This window comes from Scleropages formosus, chromosome 6, assembly GCF_900964775.1.
Source record: "Scleropages formosus chromosome 6, fSclFor1.1, whole genome shotgun sequence".
In the NCBI taxonomy this organism is placed as follows: Eukaryota; Metazoa; Chordata; class Actinopteri; order Osteoglossiformes; family Osteoglossidae; genus Scleropages; species Scleropages formosus.
The window spans coordinates 88,502-103,896 of NC_041811.1; the positions used below are offsets into that span (position 1 = coordinate 88,502).

A 15,395-nucleotide genomic window follows, 5' to 3' on the forward strand; every position below is an offset into this window, starting at 1 on the left:
TGATCTGTCCTCCCTTGAATGGCATGCTGTTTCTGCCACTGCCCCAATCACTCTTGCTGTGCTTGTTCTTTATCGCACTCCTGGCCCTTCCAGCTGCTTCTTGGATGACCTTAACATCTTGTTGAGCTCTCTGCCAGGGGACAACATTCCGTTGATTTTCCTGGGTGACCTCAACCTGCATGTCGACAACATTCATGCAAACGGCCTTCTGTTGAACAGTCCTTTGACCTTCCACTGTCCCAATCCCCTGCTACTCACAAAACAGGCAATTGTCTTGACCTTGTATTTTCCCGTAACCGTGGCTGTCCTGTCCTCTCTGTTACTCCGCTGCATGTCTCTGACCACTTCTTCATTTCCTTTCAACCCTGCCTCACCACTAATTCCTCACCTCTTTCTGCACCCGTTGTCACCTTCCGCCGCAACTTAAAATCCCTCTCACCTTCCTGCTTTGCCTCTGCTACACAATTCTTGGATCTATCAACAGATGATGCCACTAACATTTTTCCTCTCTGGCCTATCTTCCTCTCTTGACTCTCTCTGTCCCCTACCTTCCAGACCAGCACAACCCAGTCCCAGCCAGCCCATGGCTAACAGATGTACTGAAAAGAGATAGAACTGCAGTTTGAACAGCACAAAATGGGAGAAATTCGAAAGAAATAAAACCGAATGTAGGTGTCAATGTCGCTGCAGGGGCTGAGTGATGTCTCAGTCCGGAAAAAATAGTTAATGTATCAAAAACATTATTATTATGATATACTCATTACATCATTACATTGCATTATTATTGTATATTAAATATGTTTCAGTGTATCTGGAAGTGTTTCTTTAATGTTTTTTATGCATAGAAAGGTATACCATATACGATATACTAAGACGAACAACTGACTGACTGACACGTTAGAAACCTACTGTTCCGACTTACATCAAAATCTGACTTAGAGACAGACAGGACATGGAACTTGTTTGTAACCTGGAGACTGCATGTAACAGTCGGGAGTTCAGAGTAAATCTTCTCAAGTGCTATGACCATCATGGGCGGGAGATTACATACACAAGAGTTCTTGTGCTTTTAACTAACTTAGATTAAACTTAACCTAATGCCAAACAAAATGTTTAAAAGCTGGTTGTTGGTTGTTTTTGCCAACTTTGACAAAAAGCAGCAATTACAAAAGTTGGAATCAAGAAAACAAAGAACCAGATCCAGATATTACAACAAACAATATTGTCAGCGGGAATATAACAAAGAAAACAAAAATGATAAATAAAATAAATATAATGAATAAGGAATGTAAGAACATAAATGTACATAAAAATAGACTTGTTTATCACAAATGGGATAAGACATCAATAAAAGCACAGTTCTCATAGCTTAGGGATTTTAAAAGTAGAATAGTGTTCTTCTACTGTTTAATTTCTTTTATAAACATGGGAAGGAAAGGCTTTGAATTACTAAATTTACATTTATGTGTATAATTTTGAGGGGGTGCGGTGGCGCAGTGGGTTGGACCACAGTCCTGCTCTCCGGTGGGTGTGGGGTTCGAGTCCCGCTTGGGGTGCCTTGCGACGGACTGGCGTCCTGTCCTGGGTGTGTCCCTTCCCCCTCCAGCCTTACGCCCTGAGTTGCTGGGTTAGGCTCCGGTTCCCCGTGACCCCGTATGGGACAAGCGGTTCTGAAAATGTGTGTGTGTGTGTGTGTGTGTGTGTGTGTGTGTGTGTGTGTGTATAATTTTAATATTAGTCCAATAAATGAGGTTAAATATGGCACCAATTGTCATCTCTCTAGTTACAAACAAATATCATTTTTATCCCAGTTCAAGAAAAAAAAGACGTTTTATTTAGAATGTCCCTGTTGTTGCAGATTACATATTTATGTGTTGATAAGTTATGCTTATAAGCCAACGATCAGGCTAAATGTTCCACTAAACGAACCCCTCTCTGCCTTTCCAGCGCCCGACTCGCTCAAAATGAGCCAACTTCCGTCTGGGCTCCGCCACAAAAGAAGATTAACTCGGAATGAAGTTGCCACCTTACCTTATGTCACTGCTTATTGGAACTCCTTTGTTGACAAGGTCCCATGGGAGAAAGTTTGGCTGTTGACTCACAAATATTTCTTAACCAACAAGGTTAAGGAAATCTCTTTCAGGATTATACACAAATTCTATCCTGTCAAGCATTTTCTTAGAAAATTCAAGGATGGGATTGATGTAAATTGTTCTTTTTGTAGCCTTCGCCCAGAGACGGTGCCTCACCTCTTTTGGCACCGCCGTTATACCAAACAGCTATGGAGAGATGTCTCAAAATTTATTATTCATAAATTGTGTAAGGATTTTGCTTTGTATTATGAATCATGAATGTGTACTGTTTGGGTTCTTCCGTTTTGATAAGCACACAGAGAAACAGGCTTATATCATTAATTTATTAATAATTTCGGCTAAATATCATATACACAGGTCAAAATGTGCTAATAAAAAGCCTATATTTTCTGTTTTTCTTAAAGAAGTTAAGCAGTACATGACACTATCAAGGAATGTGATAATAAGAAGGCTATTAAGACTGTTTCTTATTGTGATATTTTTAAGGTCTTGATGTAATATTTGGTTATTGGAGTGTTTATAATTTCCTTTTTATTTAAAAAAAAAAAAAATTCCCCTGGCTAGGTTGACTGTTCTGAATTAACGTTCTGGTATTGTATGTGATTTGTTTCATAATTTAAAAAAAAAAAAAAAAAAAAATTAAAAAAAAAAAAAAAAAAAAAAAGAAGATTAACTTCCGTCCCGGCTGACCCGGAAGAGCTGCTGTGTCGCCGCCGCTCTGTGTGGGCATGTGGCGCGTGGCTCCCTCTAGCGGTGCGCGCCGCCAGCGAGCCAAGAGTGCGGCGCTGGGCACAGACGGCCGAGGGGAAGCGCGAGGCAGAGCAGAGCCAGACTTCCACAGTCCTTCCCCTCTATGAGAAAGAGCGTCGGAGAGGAGCAGCGACATACGGCTTCGTGTCTGCGCGGCGGCGGCGGCGCTCAGTGCTCAGCTGCGATCCGCCCGAGCGGCGGCTGCCAGCGTGGACCATCATGTCCCGACATGAAGGTGAGCAGGCCGGCTCGTCTCCTCCTGCTCCTCCGCAGCTCCACCCGGCGCGCCTCGCTTTTGGGCTGCTCGTCGAGTGAGTCCGGAGGCCGGAGCCCCGCGTGAACGAGCCGAGGGCGAGCGCGATCGGAGAGCGCCGGGGACGGGCTACGGGCTACGGGCTGCGGGGGGCGGCCGAGTGCCGGAGGCTGCGGCCTGGCGGCGGAGCGCCTTAGCATGTTAGCATGTCCGTTAGCACTCGGCTAGCAGGGCGAGGAGCGTCGTTCGGCCCGGTGGGAACGGCGGATTGGGCTCCTGCCGCCGATCTTCTCTTTGCTCGGCTCGGCTCTCTCTGCGTGTGTTAGTGGTAGTAGTCGTGCCGCCGTGTCGCTTTCGGGGAACGACTGCGGGTCCGAGCTGTTCTACTTCCGTTAGGTGGAGCGGCGCAGCGCGGCTAAACTAACTGGCTCCTTAAGACGGACAGCGTGTAGAGGAGGAGATTGAACACTGACACTTTAGTTCGGCACTGTGATTGAACACTGATACCGTGTGGTTCAACAACACCGACTCTGTGACTGAACACACTGACACTGTTTTGCACCGACCCTGACTGAACACTGACATTCTGGTGTCCAACACCTCCAGCCTGGCTGTAACAGTAGTATAATTCTGACACTGGCACTGACTGAACACTGGTAACATTCAACCTGAAGCTCAGTGCTCCCTCTGGGACTGCTGGGGGTCATTACCTTCTTCTCCATTTCTTTGTCAGACTCTGTAATATTTGTACAGTGAGCTGCTGCTGCTTACACTGGTTTAACCATTCGCACAACAGGGAAATTTTTACTGTGTCACTTCAGAGCTGTAATCAAGGGCAGTGCAGCAGGAGGTGGAATTCAAACCCTGGCCCTACATTTATATTATTCATTTAGCAGACGCTTTTGTCCAAAGCAATGTACATCTCAGCAAAAGTACAATTTATGCATCGTATTAAGAGAAAGAGACATAGCTGCAGACATGTGACTCAAGTAAACTAAATCTAAAGGTTTTTCTTTGTTTATATCTGAGTCTTCTATTTTTCACTGGTGCGCGCGCGCATGTGTGTGGTCAAATACTTCCAGTGTTCACAGCTGTCCCTTTAAATGTGGATGCTGTTGTGGTCCGCAGGATGTCCTTCTCCTCCTTGAGCAGAGCTTTAGGTGCCACTGTAGTCCCCAGTGGTCCCAGTTAGCCCCTTCCAGGGGGGTGTCCAGTACGACTCTAGCAGAAGCCACCAGGGAACCTCCTACTTGGGCATTACGAAGGTGTCCCTGACCACTGAGCTCCACAGCCCGTGTCTGAGTGTGAGCCCCACCACCCTTGTGGACTGATCCTTAGCGCCACCACTCGTACCAAAGCTGTGACCGCAGGGGCGACGGGGCGGAGCCTGACTGGTAAATCGTACGGCTTGTCCGAGCGCTGGGCTCGTCCCTCCGTGGGTCGCGCCCTCGCTGGTGCAGAGTGTGTCGAGGACTGCAGGGATCCTGAGAGCCGTGCAGTCTGGGGTGAAACGTGGCGGACAGCGAGGGGCCGGTCCAAGTGAAAACCTGTTGCCACAACTGAGCCCTGGTGCCGGTGGGCAGGTGGCAGAGTGTCACCTGGAAGGATCACCTGTAGAGGAAGCTCATTTCTGCTGTTCGCACCTGTGACCGTGTTCTTTGGTCCTTACCCAGAGCTTAGGAGGTCAGGAAAGTGATGTGGACCAAGCAGTAAACAGCGAGGTAAATAGCAGTGTTCCATGCTGCGTGTTGATGCCTGCGTGTGTCTCCCTTGCAGGTGTGAGCTGTGACGCGTGTTTGAAAGGAAATTTTCGGGGCCGCAGATACAAGTGTTTAATCTGCTATGACTACGACTTGTGTTCCTCGTGCTATGAGAGTGGTGCCACGACGACCAGACACACTACAGAACACCCGATGCAGTGTATATTAACTAGGGTTGATTTCGGTAAGTACCGGTGTGACACATGGTAACTATGGTACGCTTTGGTTAGAGCCCACGCAGTGTATATTAACTGGTGTAGACAGTGGGTTACAGGTGGGGTGAACCCTGGGAGCTTTGGTGATGTAAGGACTGGAATTGGCTCACAGTGGGATATGGTTACAGTTAACACGGTCACATTCTCTGTCATCCACAGACCTGTACTATGGCGGTGAAGCATTCTCTGTGGAGCAGCCGCAGTCTTTCACGTGTCCCTACTGTGGGAAAATGGGCTTCACGGAAACATCGTTACAGGAACATGTGACCTCGGAGCACGCAGAGACTTCCACAGAGGTGGTATGTATGTGGTCGTCCTAGCGAGAAGCACTACTGGATCCCTATGTCCTCAGAACCATCTCACAAAGCAGCTTGCACACATTTATTTTGTGTCTTTCACAGATTTGCCCGATCTGTGCCGCGTTACCGGGTGGTGACCCCAATCATGTGACAGACGACTTTGCCGCCCATCTCACACTTGAACACAGAGCACCTAGAGATTTGATATCCTTTTCTTTTAAAAAAAAAAAAAAAAAAAAATTTGCCCTGCTGGACTCGTGCCTGCTGACAGATGGCACCCCCTCTGTGTTCCTTAACCACCCCATTCACGACGAGTCAAGCGGCGTGCGGCACGTTCGAAGGATGTTCCATCCAGGGCGGGGCCTCGGGGGTCCTCGCGCCCGCAGGTCCAACATGCACTTTACTAGCAGTTCGGCTGGGGGCCTCTCCTCTTCTCAGAGCGCCTCCTATTCTCCGAGCAACCGGGAAGCCATGGATCCCATCGCAGGTGAGCCTTTCCAGAAGCCTTTGCAGCATCGAGTCTCTTCCTGTGTGCGCAGGCCTTCCTATACCAGCTGTGCTCTTCCTCCACAGAGCTTTTGTCGCAGCTGTCTGGCGTTCGGCGCTCTGCGGGGGGGCAGCTGAACTCCTCGGGGCCCTCTGCGTCGCAGCTCCAGCAACTGCAGATGCAGCTTCAGCTGGAACGGCAGCAGGCGCAGGCAGCTCGGCAGCAGCTGGAGACGGCACGCAACGCCTCTCGGCGCTCCAACGGTAGCAGCGTCAGCACCTCGATCCCGCAGCCGAGCGTCGCCGCAAATGCAGCGCTTTGCGACAGCAATCCGCCCACTTCCCACAGCTCCCAGTTCCTCCTGACCCGGTGAGTCATGCTCAGGTCTCACACCAGGCAGCTAATATCTGGGTCCCGCTTCCTGCTCAGGCACCGGGTTGCTTCCTGCTTGCACGACAGCTCATTGCCTGCAGTTCTCTGTGTTACCCTGCTAGTACGTCAGGGTTCCATTGGACTCTGGGTTCACGGGGGGCTACACAGAGACAGACAAAGCCCAAGCATGGAGGATTATGGGTCCTTTATAGTTCTGTGATTGAAGGTGGGAGGGATTCGCTCCAATACCCCTCTTCCAAAATTTGGTTTTAATGGCCGTCGAGTTTGACAGTTTCTTTTCGATCCATTTTCTGCACATTCATACACATTCATATTGACTGGGGCTCCTTCTTTGACTTGTTTTTGCGAGTGTGTGCGCTCCAGTCACAGCACAGGTTGTCCATGCAGTAACCCTGTCCCCCCCCAATTGCGCGGCAGGTTGAATGAGCCGAAAATGTCTGAGGCGGAGCGGCAGATCCTGGAGAGCGAGCGTGCCGATCGTAGCCTCTTTGTCCAGGAGCTGCTGCTGTCCACGCTGATGCGGGAAGAGAGCTCTTCGTCAGACGAAGACGAGCGCCGAGACTTCGCCGACTTTGGCGCCATGGGCTGCGTGGATATTATGCCTTTAGACGTTGCCCTCGAGAATCTCAACCTGAAGGAGAGGAACACGGGGAAGGAGCCGCCTCCAGCACCTCTTTGATGTCGTCCCTCAGCGCAGACACTGTCCTCTGTGCTGTAACTGCCAACAAGTGGACGACACCTCTCCCTGGGTTTGTTTTTCGGTGATTGTAACTGCAGGTCTCTCTGTCTCCCTTGTTGCATTGTGTACGCTCACGAAGATGAGAGGGCGCAAGCGTAGAAGTAAACGCGTATAAAAACACGAGAGCTGGATTGTATGCGGAGCCGATTAATGCCGACTTTGGTGGTTCAGTGCCGTCAGCAGTGGCGCGAGAGGCACCTTCCGCTGCCCCCTTGAGCAGCTCTCCCGGAAAATCCTTCAACACTGCAGAGGACACCAACTCTCCTCAAAGAAGCTGCTCTGTGTATTTATGAATATTAATGAATAAAAAGTGCTTGGATGGTTTACCGTAACTACTGCATGATGTCATTTGCAGCATGCATGAGTTTTAATGACTCTGTCATTAAAATAGGAAAAAATGCCCCAAAGCTTTCTTTCAGCATTTTAAGGGTTACTTGAACGGGAAGTACAACAAAGATCAACAAACCGAGGGACTTCTTTCTTTATTATTATTATTATTATATGGGAACCTGCAGTCGCTACTAAAATGTGCAGTGTTGTCATCTCACAGCTCCACTCTGTCCTGTGCCCCCTTCTTACTGCTCCGTGTGATGTTGCCGTATGTGGCGTCACCACATGTGACATCACACGTGGCCTCTTTTCACTTCACCAGCCTGCAGGTCTGGCATCAATCTTCGCAAAAACATGCAAAATTACACGATGGAACCAAGAACCTGGAGAGTTCCTGTGTTTAAGAGGAAACGATGATCAACAGACAGGAAAAAGGAAGAAAAATCTTGCTTATATTTTCTGAAATATTGTGATGTTTTAGTAATCAACTGTTAAGCACCCAATGTAGATTCTCATTTATGCACTTGTACAGACGACCTGCTCGGTCCAAGCTTGTACTGCTCCTTTCTACAAGGTTTTCTCCTCTTAAGTTGTTAGCTGAGCCCTTTCCAAACCCACAGCACTTGAGTTGTGCGCTGTGGATGAAGAACCGCAGGCTTTTTCGCCATTATCCCCTTTTCTTTTGAAGAAAGGCATTCTGGTTTTTTCTGTTGGAGATAGCACCTTCTATTTATTCTGTTTTTTTAATTCTTGTAATGACTCATGCCACCTCCATGCCTATACTCTTATCCTCTATGTAAAATACAATGAGATGTATATTGAATTTGTGCGTTAACTTTCGTAATGGTTCTAGGACATGGGCAAATTTTCATTTTTTAATGTAAATTTAGAATACAACAATAAAACTGCGCACAGCTTTTGATGAAGAGTTGACCTCCTTGCTGTTGTGTGTGTGTGTGTGTGTGTGTGTGTGTGTGTGTGTGGGCGGGCGGGCGGGCTGTGGGAGTATGTGTCCCCCCAGAAAAGCACCCCTGAGCATAGTGCAACTTGCTAAGTTTCAGGCTCCATTCTCTTTAATTTTGACTTCAGTCTTTGAGCTGAGAAGCAATAACAATTTCCTCCATGATGACTCATTTCCTCTATAATGAAGTACAATCTACAGGTAAGAATCCTTCCAATCTTTTCACCACTTTCTCATCCCTCCTCCCTTGTCCTCACTGCTCAAGTTTTTTACACCTCAATCTTCTGAGACGAAGTTCATTCCAGCACCAACGGGTTCTCGTTATCTTCCTACACTCTTCATGGCAGATTTCCCGACAATCCAGATCCCTTTCGGAACATCAAACTTCCAATCTTCTGATCTCACACAGAACCTGATCCTGACCCTAAGCAGAATTCTCCTACCTCAATCTGATCCCTTTGTCTCTCCTACAGCACAATTCCTTGTAATTTATCTCTTATCGCCAAGATCACAAATTCCTTGCTCTCCTCTGGCTGCTTCCCATGTGCCTTCAAAACTACCCTCATTTCACCTCAGGTAAAGAAACAGTCTCTGAATCCTAATTCAGTCCAAAACTACAGGCCCTTTTTTGTGTAAAATTCTAGAATGGGCAGCCTGTGAAGAACTATCTGAATTTCTCACCCAGGACCATCTCCTCAATGGACATCAGTCTGCATTCGAAGTTGGTCACTCCACCGAGACAGCACTCCTGGTAGTGTCTGATGCGCTCCAGTCAACTAGAGCCGCCTCCCTCTCATCGTCCTCGGCCAGTCGGCAGTATTCAACAACTTCAACCACTGGATTCTATTCTCCTGTCTTGGAAGGCTTGGTAAAGCAAGAGCAGCCTTCCTGCAACTGAAGACTGTTTAGAACTCCAAGGACCTGTCTCTGAAGACCTGTTCAACCGCTGATGTATGGGGCCGAGACATGGTGGTAGCCACTGCGGTTTTCCAACAGAGTTCAGATCTTCCTCAACAACTGCCAGAGAAGGATCCTCCAACTCCACTGGTTTGACAACAGCAACCAGCAGCTGTGGCAGCAAACAAACCAGACCCCAGCAGAAGAGGAAATACTCAAGTGACAATGGATGGGGACTGGACATACTCTCTGTAAGCCAGCTTCAAACAGCACCAAACAAGCCCTCACATGGAATCCACAAGGCAAGAGGAAAAGAGGTACACCATGAAATGTCTGGCCCTGAGACCTTGAGGCTGACACAAGGAAACTGGGGAAAAGTGATAAATTTACATGTAAATAAATACATCTACTTATGCACCGATCAGCCAAAGCAGTAGAACCACCTGCCTAATATTGTGTAGGTCCCATTCATGCTACCAAAACAGTCTGACCTGTCAGCATGGACTCCACAAAATCTCTAATGGTGTCCTGTGGTATCTGGCACCAAGATGTTAGCAGCAGATCCTCTAAGTCCTGTAAGTTGCAAGGTGTGGTTCCATGGATCAGACTTGTTTTTCCAACATATCACAAAGATGCTTGATAGGATCGAGCTCTGGGGAATTCGGAGGCCAAGTCAACACCTTGAACTCTTTGTCATGTTCCTCAAACCATTCCTGGACAATGTTTGCAGTGTTGCAAGGCACATTATCCCGCTGAAAGAGGCTATTGCCATCAGGGAATAGTATTGCCAGGAAGGGATGTACATGGTCTGCAACAATCTAGGTAGATGGTACGTGTGAAAGTAACATCCATATGAATGCCAGGACCCAAGGTTTCCCAGCAGAATGCTGGCCAGGGCATCACATTGCCTCTTTCCCATAGTGCATCCTGCTGCCATCTCTTCCCCAGGTAGATGCTCACGCACCCAGCTGTTCACATGATCTAAAAAAAAAAGATAATCAGACCAGGCCACCTTCTTCCATTACTCCATGGTCTAGTTCTGACGCTTACATGCCCATTGCAGGCACTTTCGGCAGTGGACGGGTCAGAATGGGCACTCTGACCTGTCTGCAGCCCCATCAGCAGTAAGGTGCAATGAACTGTATGTTCTGACACCTTTCTATCATGACCAGCATTAAGGTTTTCACCAATTTGTGTTACAGGAGCTCTTCTGTGGGATCGGACCAGACGGGCCAGCCTTCACTCCCCACACGGTTCCCACGACCCTGTCGTCAGTTCATCAGTTGTCTTTTTTTGGGCCACTTTTGGTAGGTACTCACCACTGCATACTGTGAACATTCCACAAGACCTGCAGTTTTGGAGATGCTGTGACCCATTCGTCCAGTCATCACAATTTGGCCCTTGTCAAAGTCGCTCAGATCCACACGCTTGCCCATTTTTCCTGCCTCCAACACATCAAGTTAAAGAACTGACTGTTCACTTGCTGCCTAATATATCCCACCCCTTGACAGGTGCCATTGTAATGTGATAATCAATGTTATTCACTTTACCATCCATCCATCCATTTTCTTTCCGGTTTGTCCGTCTAAGGTCGCGGTGACAACAGGGGGAGCAAAGAGACCCAGCCACCCCTGTGCCCCACAACTTCCTTCAGCTCAGCCTGGAGGACCCCCAGCCATTCCCAGGCCAATTGTGCGATATAATCCCTCCAGCGTGTCCTGGGCCAACCTCGGAGCCTCATCCCAGTTGGCCATGCCTGGTATACCCCCAAACGGAGGAGCCCAGGGAGAATCCTTATCAGATCATTTTAAATAATTTCATTAATAACTGTACATGATTCCATCATAGTTTAGTGAAGTTTATTTGAACTTTGTTCTCATATGTTTGTTTGAACATATGAGAACGAATACACGTTATGAATTTGAGATATGAACTGGAATTTTAAATTTCCCGAGCAGTCAAAAAAAACAGGCAAATAAATGGTGGCTATAATTTTAATTAAATGATGTAATATACCACCACTCACACACCAGCCATTACTCCATGATATCCCAGGGTATGAGCTATACAATCACTAACATCTCTGCATCTGCATCCACCAAGGAGCATCTCACAGTCCCCATTAGAAAAGAATGTTGACAGAGCCCCACACAAAGGCTCAGCACACCTGCGGGACGCTTTGCCGTGTACCACGCACACATTGCCACAAAGACACACCGGCCAAGAGCACTGAAAGACAACAGCTTTATTGAAATAGATGTTATTACAACAGGTACTCCCCATTGTGTTTAGATGAACAGAGATGATGGTCTGACCGCTTTTACCGTGTTTGACAGACCCACTGAGGTTCCTGTGATGGAAACGTAAACTCCAGAGCCACAGACGCAGGACACAGCCACTCGCCTGGTATGAATTAGGTGGTAAGGGAAAGGCAGAAATAAATATACATTCAAAGATGTACCCCGTTGCATACATGCAGTACATTCATAAAGAGAGATTATTAATTCACAGTTTCAGTAAAAACAAAACTGAAAGATGCGTTTTATTACTCATCATCTGTTGGCGCCGATGTCGAAAACTTACAGGAAATAAAGGTTCGTATCACAGGAACTGCACAGACTGGCAAAGCGTCCTGCTCGCTCAACGTGAAGGTGTCGCTGAGAACACAGTCTGGAGATGAGGAAAATGCAAAGGGAATGAGTCAGGCTATCTGCTGTATTTCTTGGGCTTCGGCAGGGTATGTGTCTGCGGAGACGTTGTGACAGTAAGGTACAGGCAGCGTAATCCATACACACCATGCGCTGTACTCTATCGGGTTTAAGTCATGTCCAATACTGTTTTACTAGTGAAAGGCAGTGTAAGCTGTACTGGGCAGTAACATTTTATTTTATAGCAGACTGCTGCTTTAACAGTTAAAAGTACAAGAGCTCAGCAAACTCCCAAAACAGCTGTGCCCAAAGTGTTTTTGTCAATTTGTTCATAACCCCAAAGCCATTTTTGCTTCCAAGTCAGAAGCAGTAAGAGCTAGACCAGAAAGATATCCCTCCATGAATGCATGGCTTAGTTTCTGTAAAAACATTGTTCAAGACTTTGTTTTATTGATTCATCCCAGAAACGTGAAGCATTCCTCGTCTCGTTACTGACCACTGACACTCAGGAACAGCAGACATGAGCCATAAACACTGTTGGAGGGAGTGGAATTACAGGTGTTTCATACTGCTCTTCTGCTTGGGTGCATTTCACTGCCATCTGTTGGCTCTTGCTGTCCTGCATTACAGACAGGAGTTTCACAAAATTTAATGCAGTCTCGAATGAATAAATGTTCAAAACGTTTTAATCTCCAAAAAGTTGTATCTGGAAACACGAGGACCCCATGGACTGCAATTCCCCTACTGCATAACTAGTGCACAGTATTCTAATGTCACCTTACTAGGTTCAACAAAGTGCCCCTGCAGCGCATACCTGTCAGCAGCGATGCTGACCACACTATTGACCGCACTCGTAACAGCAGTAAGCTCGTGTCCGCAATGCGGGACGTTTATTCACATTCCCCTAGAAGACACATTACGAGAGACGAGTTCTGTGGGAACAGACAGTCTTTGCCCTGTTTTTATGATTCTTTCTCCAGGTGTCTCTGCACAGAGTAAAATAAACCTCTTCATCTACAGTCCTGGTGTCCTCAGACACAGCTGTGTAACTCAGTACACCAAGCTGTGGTGTTACCGTGGTCAGGGCTGGTTCCCGTCAGGAGAAGATTCACAGTCACGCTTTAGACCTCCATCCGGTATCAGAAGGTACTGAAAGGTGTTAAACGCATCTCCAAATTCCTTTCCCAAAGAGAGAGACTTCAGAAAACCTGACAAAGTGGGGGACAAGAAAGGCACTGCTCACGGGCACAAACGCACTTCTGTCCCTCACTCAGTCCCTCCCTCCGTAGTGCTGAGGCATCGAATGTCCTTCCTCACAGATACAGATAATGGACATACATGAAAAATGTGCCAATAGGACCAACATTTTTTGTCTGTAATCCTGTGTGGACAAATATACATAGTATTTCCACAGCACAGTGGTTGGGGCTTTGAGCACGATGCACAGGGAATCTTTCGCTGTCCTCGCTTCCCTCAGACTGGTCACATTTAGGACAAAACATTTGTTATATCCTCCAAATAGCAATATTGAGTCTATTAACAATGTTGCATTTATAAATAATGCCTTTGGGTCAGTCTCATAAACTTTTACAGCAAAGTGCCTGTGACGGTAATGACACTGCGTAGCGTCTCAGCTCATAATAGTGGCGACCGTGAAGCCCTTGGGTTCTTTAAATGATTATATCATTGATTGATTGCACTATTCTCATGTTCATTTCTTGATGTGCCATGATGGAACAATCAGGCTTTACTGAAGCCTCACCTGTAACTATGACAACCACTCCAAGAAAAAAAAAAAAAAAAAAAAAAAACAGCATCATGAAACGTGTCTGGATGCCATCATTTCACTTAAAACATTTTTATTGTTTTTCGTGGAGATTTTTAGCTATTTTATGCACTGTTTGACCTTTTCAACAAGATCTTATTTTTGGTTACTCTGTAAAAACAGGTGTTAAAAATTATATGCACTACATTATAGATATTTTCAATCCCATTGCATTATGGCAATGGCTTTTTAGTAAAAACATGTCAATTCATATTTTAAATGTTTTAAAGAGATGAAGAGTCATAATACAAACACTCAGCTTCTCAAAGTGGTCTTGAAAACTAATAGCTTTTTTAAGGCTGAGTAACATGAGACTGACCCTTTCAGACCTCAAATTCCAGCCCTCTCAGCATCACGTTCAGACCCCAAATCGGAAACGTGGGGTAAACGAAACCGTGGTACCTACGTACTGCAAGCTAAAGGACACAGAGTGGCAGTGTTGCACCTCAGGCCCCTCTGTGGTCTCCGTCACGGGTTCCTGGTCTTCTCTTTTTTTTTTTTTAACGTCACACCACTGAAACAACATTAACATGACAAGGTGACACGTAACAGGTGACAGAGCTCAAACTCAGACCGTAGTCCTGCCCACTAGGGTCCACTTCTGGGTGATTTTACTGTCTTTTTTTATGGGTTTTGTGAGCTTTTTCTAAACGGGAGGACTATGGAGGTACACCTGAAACACAGAGCACGGCCGGCCCCCAAATGCGCATAAGGGATCCCAACCGCAGGCTCTGAACATTCATCATTTAACCCACTGAGACACGAGGAGCCGGGTTACGAGGCTCTCGCAACGTTATCTTGGAAAATCCAAAACTTGATTGTTCGTATTGTGAGGAGCCAGTGCACCAGACGAGCTGTTTATCTCCCTCTTTTTGCGGTTGACTGTAGGTCACTGGTACCTTGAACATGTTCCTCACAGACCAAGTCATGTAACAATGGAACATGGACATGAAGGGCTCAGGAAGATGGGAAAGGTGTACAAAACTTACCACAGTTTAACAGCATTTTTTTCTCCAGTCAAAGCAGGAAAACAAGATGACAAAGCCTGAGAGAAGGGAAAATTAAAGGTACAAACAAAATGCTTTTGTTTTCATGTTGAGGGCACAGGAGTGGAACTGAGCTGATACTATCTCCCTGGTGCACATGTCAAATACAAACATTTCTGTCCCACACAGGTGATAAACTCCACACAAAGACGTGTCTCTGTTGAGGTGCTCATCCTAGGATGTCCAGATACACTGGTGAGCTCTGGCCCAGATTCACCAGGCGGTTGTGGATATCCTTGATGTCCATCCTCAAGTGCGGCTCCCTCTGCCAGCAGGCCAGCATCAGGTCGTACACTTCCTTGGAGCAGGTGCGCGGTCGCTGCAGGACGCGCCCTTGAGTGATGCATTCAATGACCTGAGAGAGAAGGTCACAGATCAGAGGTCATTCCCACATTATGTCCTTTATGTTCTGGCTTTCCTGCTGCTGCATTTGTAACACGTGGTGTAATGTTTTGTTCTAAGGCCAGTAGGTTCATCTGTGGAGGTGTAAATAAATGACCACTTGATTTGACAATTATTAAAATTAACTATTAAACTTTACCAAAAACTGTGTTTCTCATAATATACATTATTTTCAGTAAAACATAACCTTAAATAACATGAAGCTTAACTCTGATAACTTAAAGCAACAAGGAAGGAAAAAAAATAATTTGCTCACACACAATACACACCATACAAATTGTAGCAACTAGGTAGGTT

General features: G+C 46.6%; 2 protein-coding genes across 2 annotated transcripts in view; one reads left to right on the forward strand and one right to left on the reverse strand.

Annotated features, from left to right (window-relative positions):
* Positions 1-2,799: 2,799 nt before the first annotated feature.
* On the forward strand, positions 2,800-8,229 carry LOC108931319 (E3 ubiquitin-protein ligase KCMF1). The gene is made up of 7 exons (XM_029253246.1): positions 2,800-3,078; positions 4,873-5,040; positions 5,231-5,370; positions 5,473-5,574; positions 5,680-5,857; positions 5,944-6,226; positions 6,668-8,229. The coding sequence occupies exons 1-7, from the start codon at positions 3,063-3,065 to the stop codon at positions 6,927-6,929; spliced, it is 1,149 nt and encodes a 382-aa protein (XP_029109079.1). The 5' UTR covers positions 2,800-3,062; the 3' UTR covers positions 6,930-8,229.
* A 3,026-nt stretch (positions 8,230-11,255) lies between these two features.
* Positions 11,256-15,395, reverse strand: part of LOC108931316 (BDNF/NT-3 growth factors receptor-like) — a 35,060-nt gene continuing 30,920 nt past the window's right edge. The window contains exon 17 of the mRNA XM_018747011.2: positions 11,256-15,051. Within this exon, the coding sequence (XP_018602527.1) occupies positions 14,866-15,051 (186 nt within the window). The 3' untranslated portion in view covers positions 11,256-14,865. The remainder of the gene's footprint in view (positions 15,052-15,395) is intronic.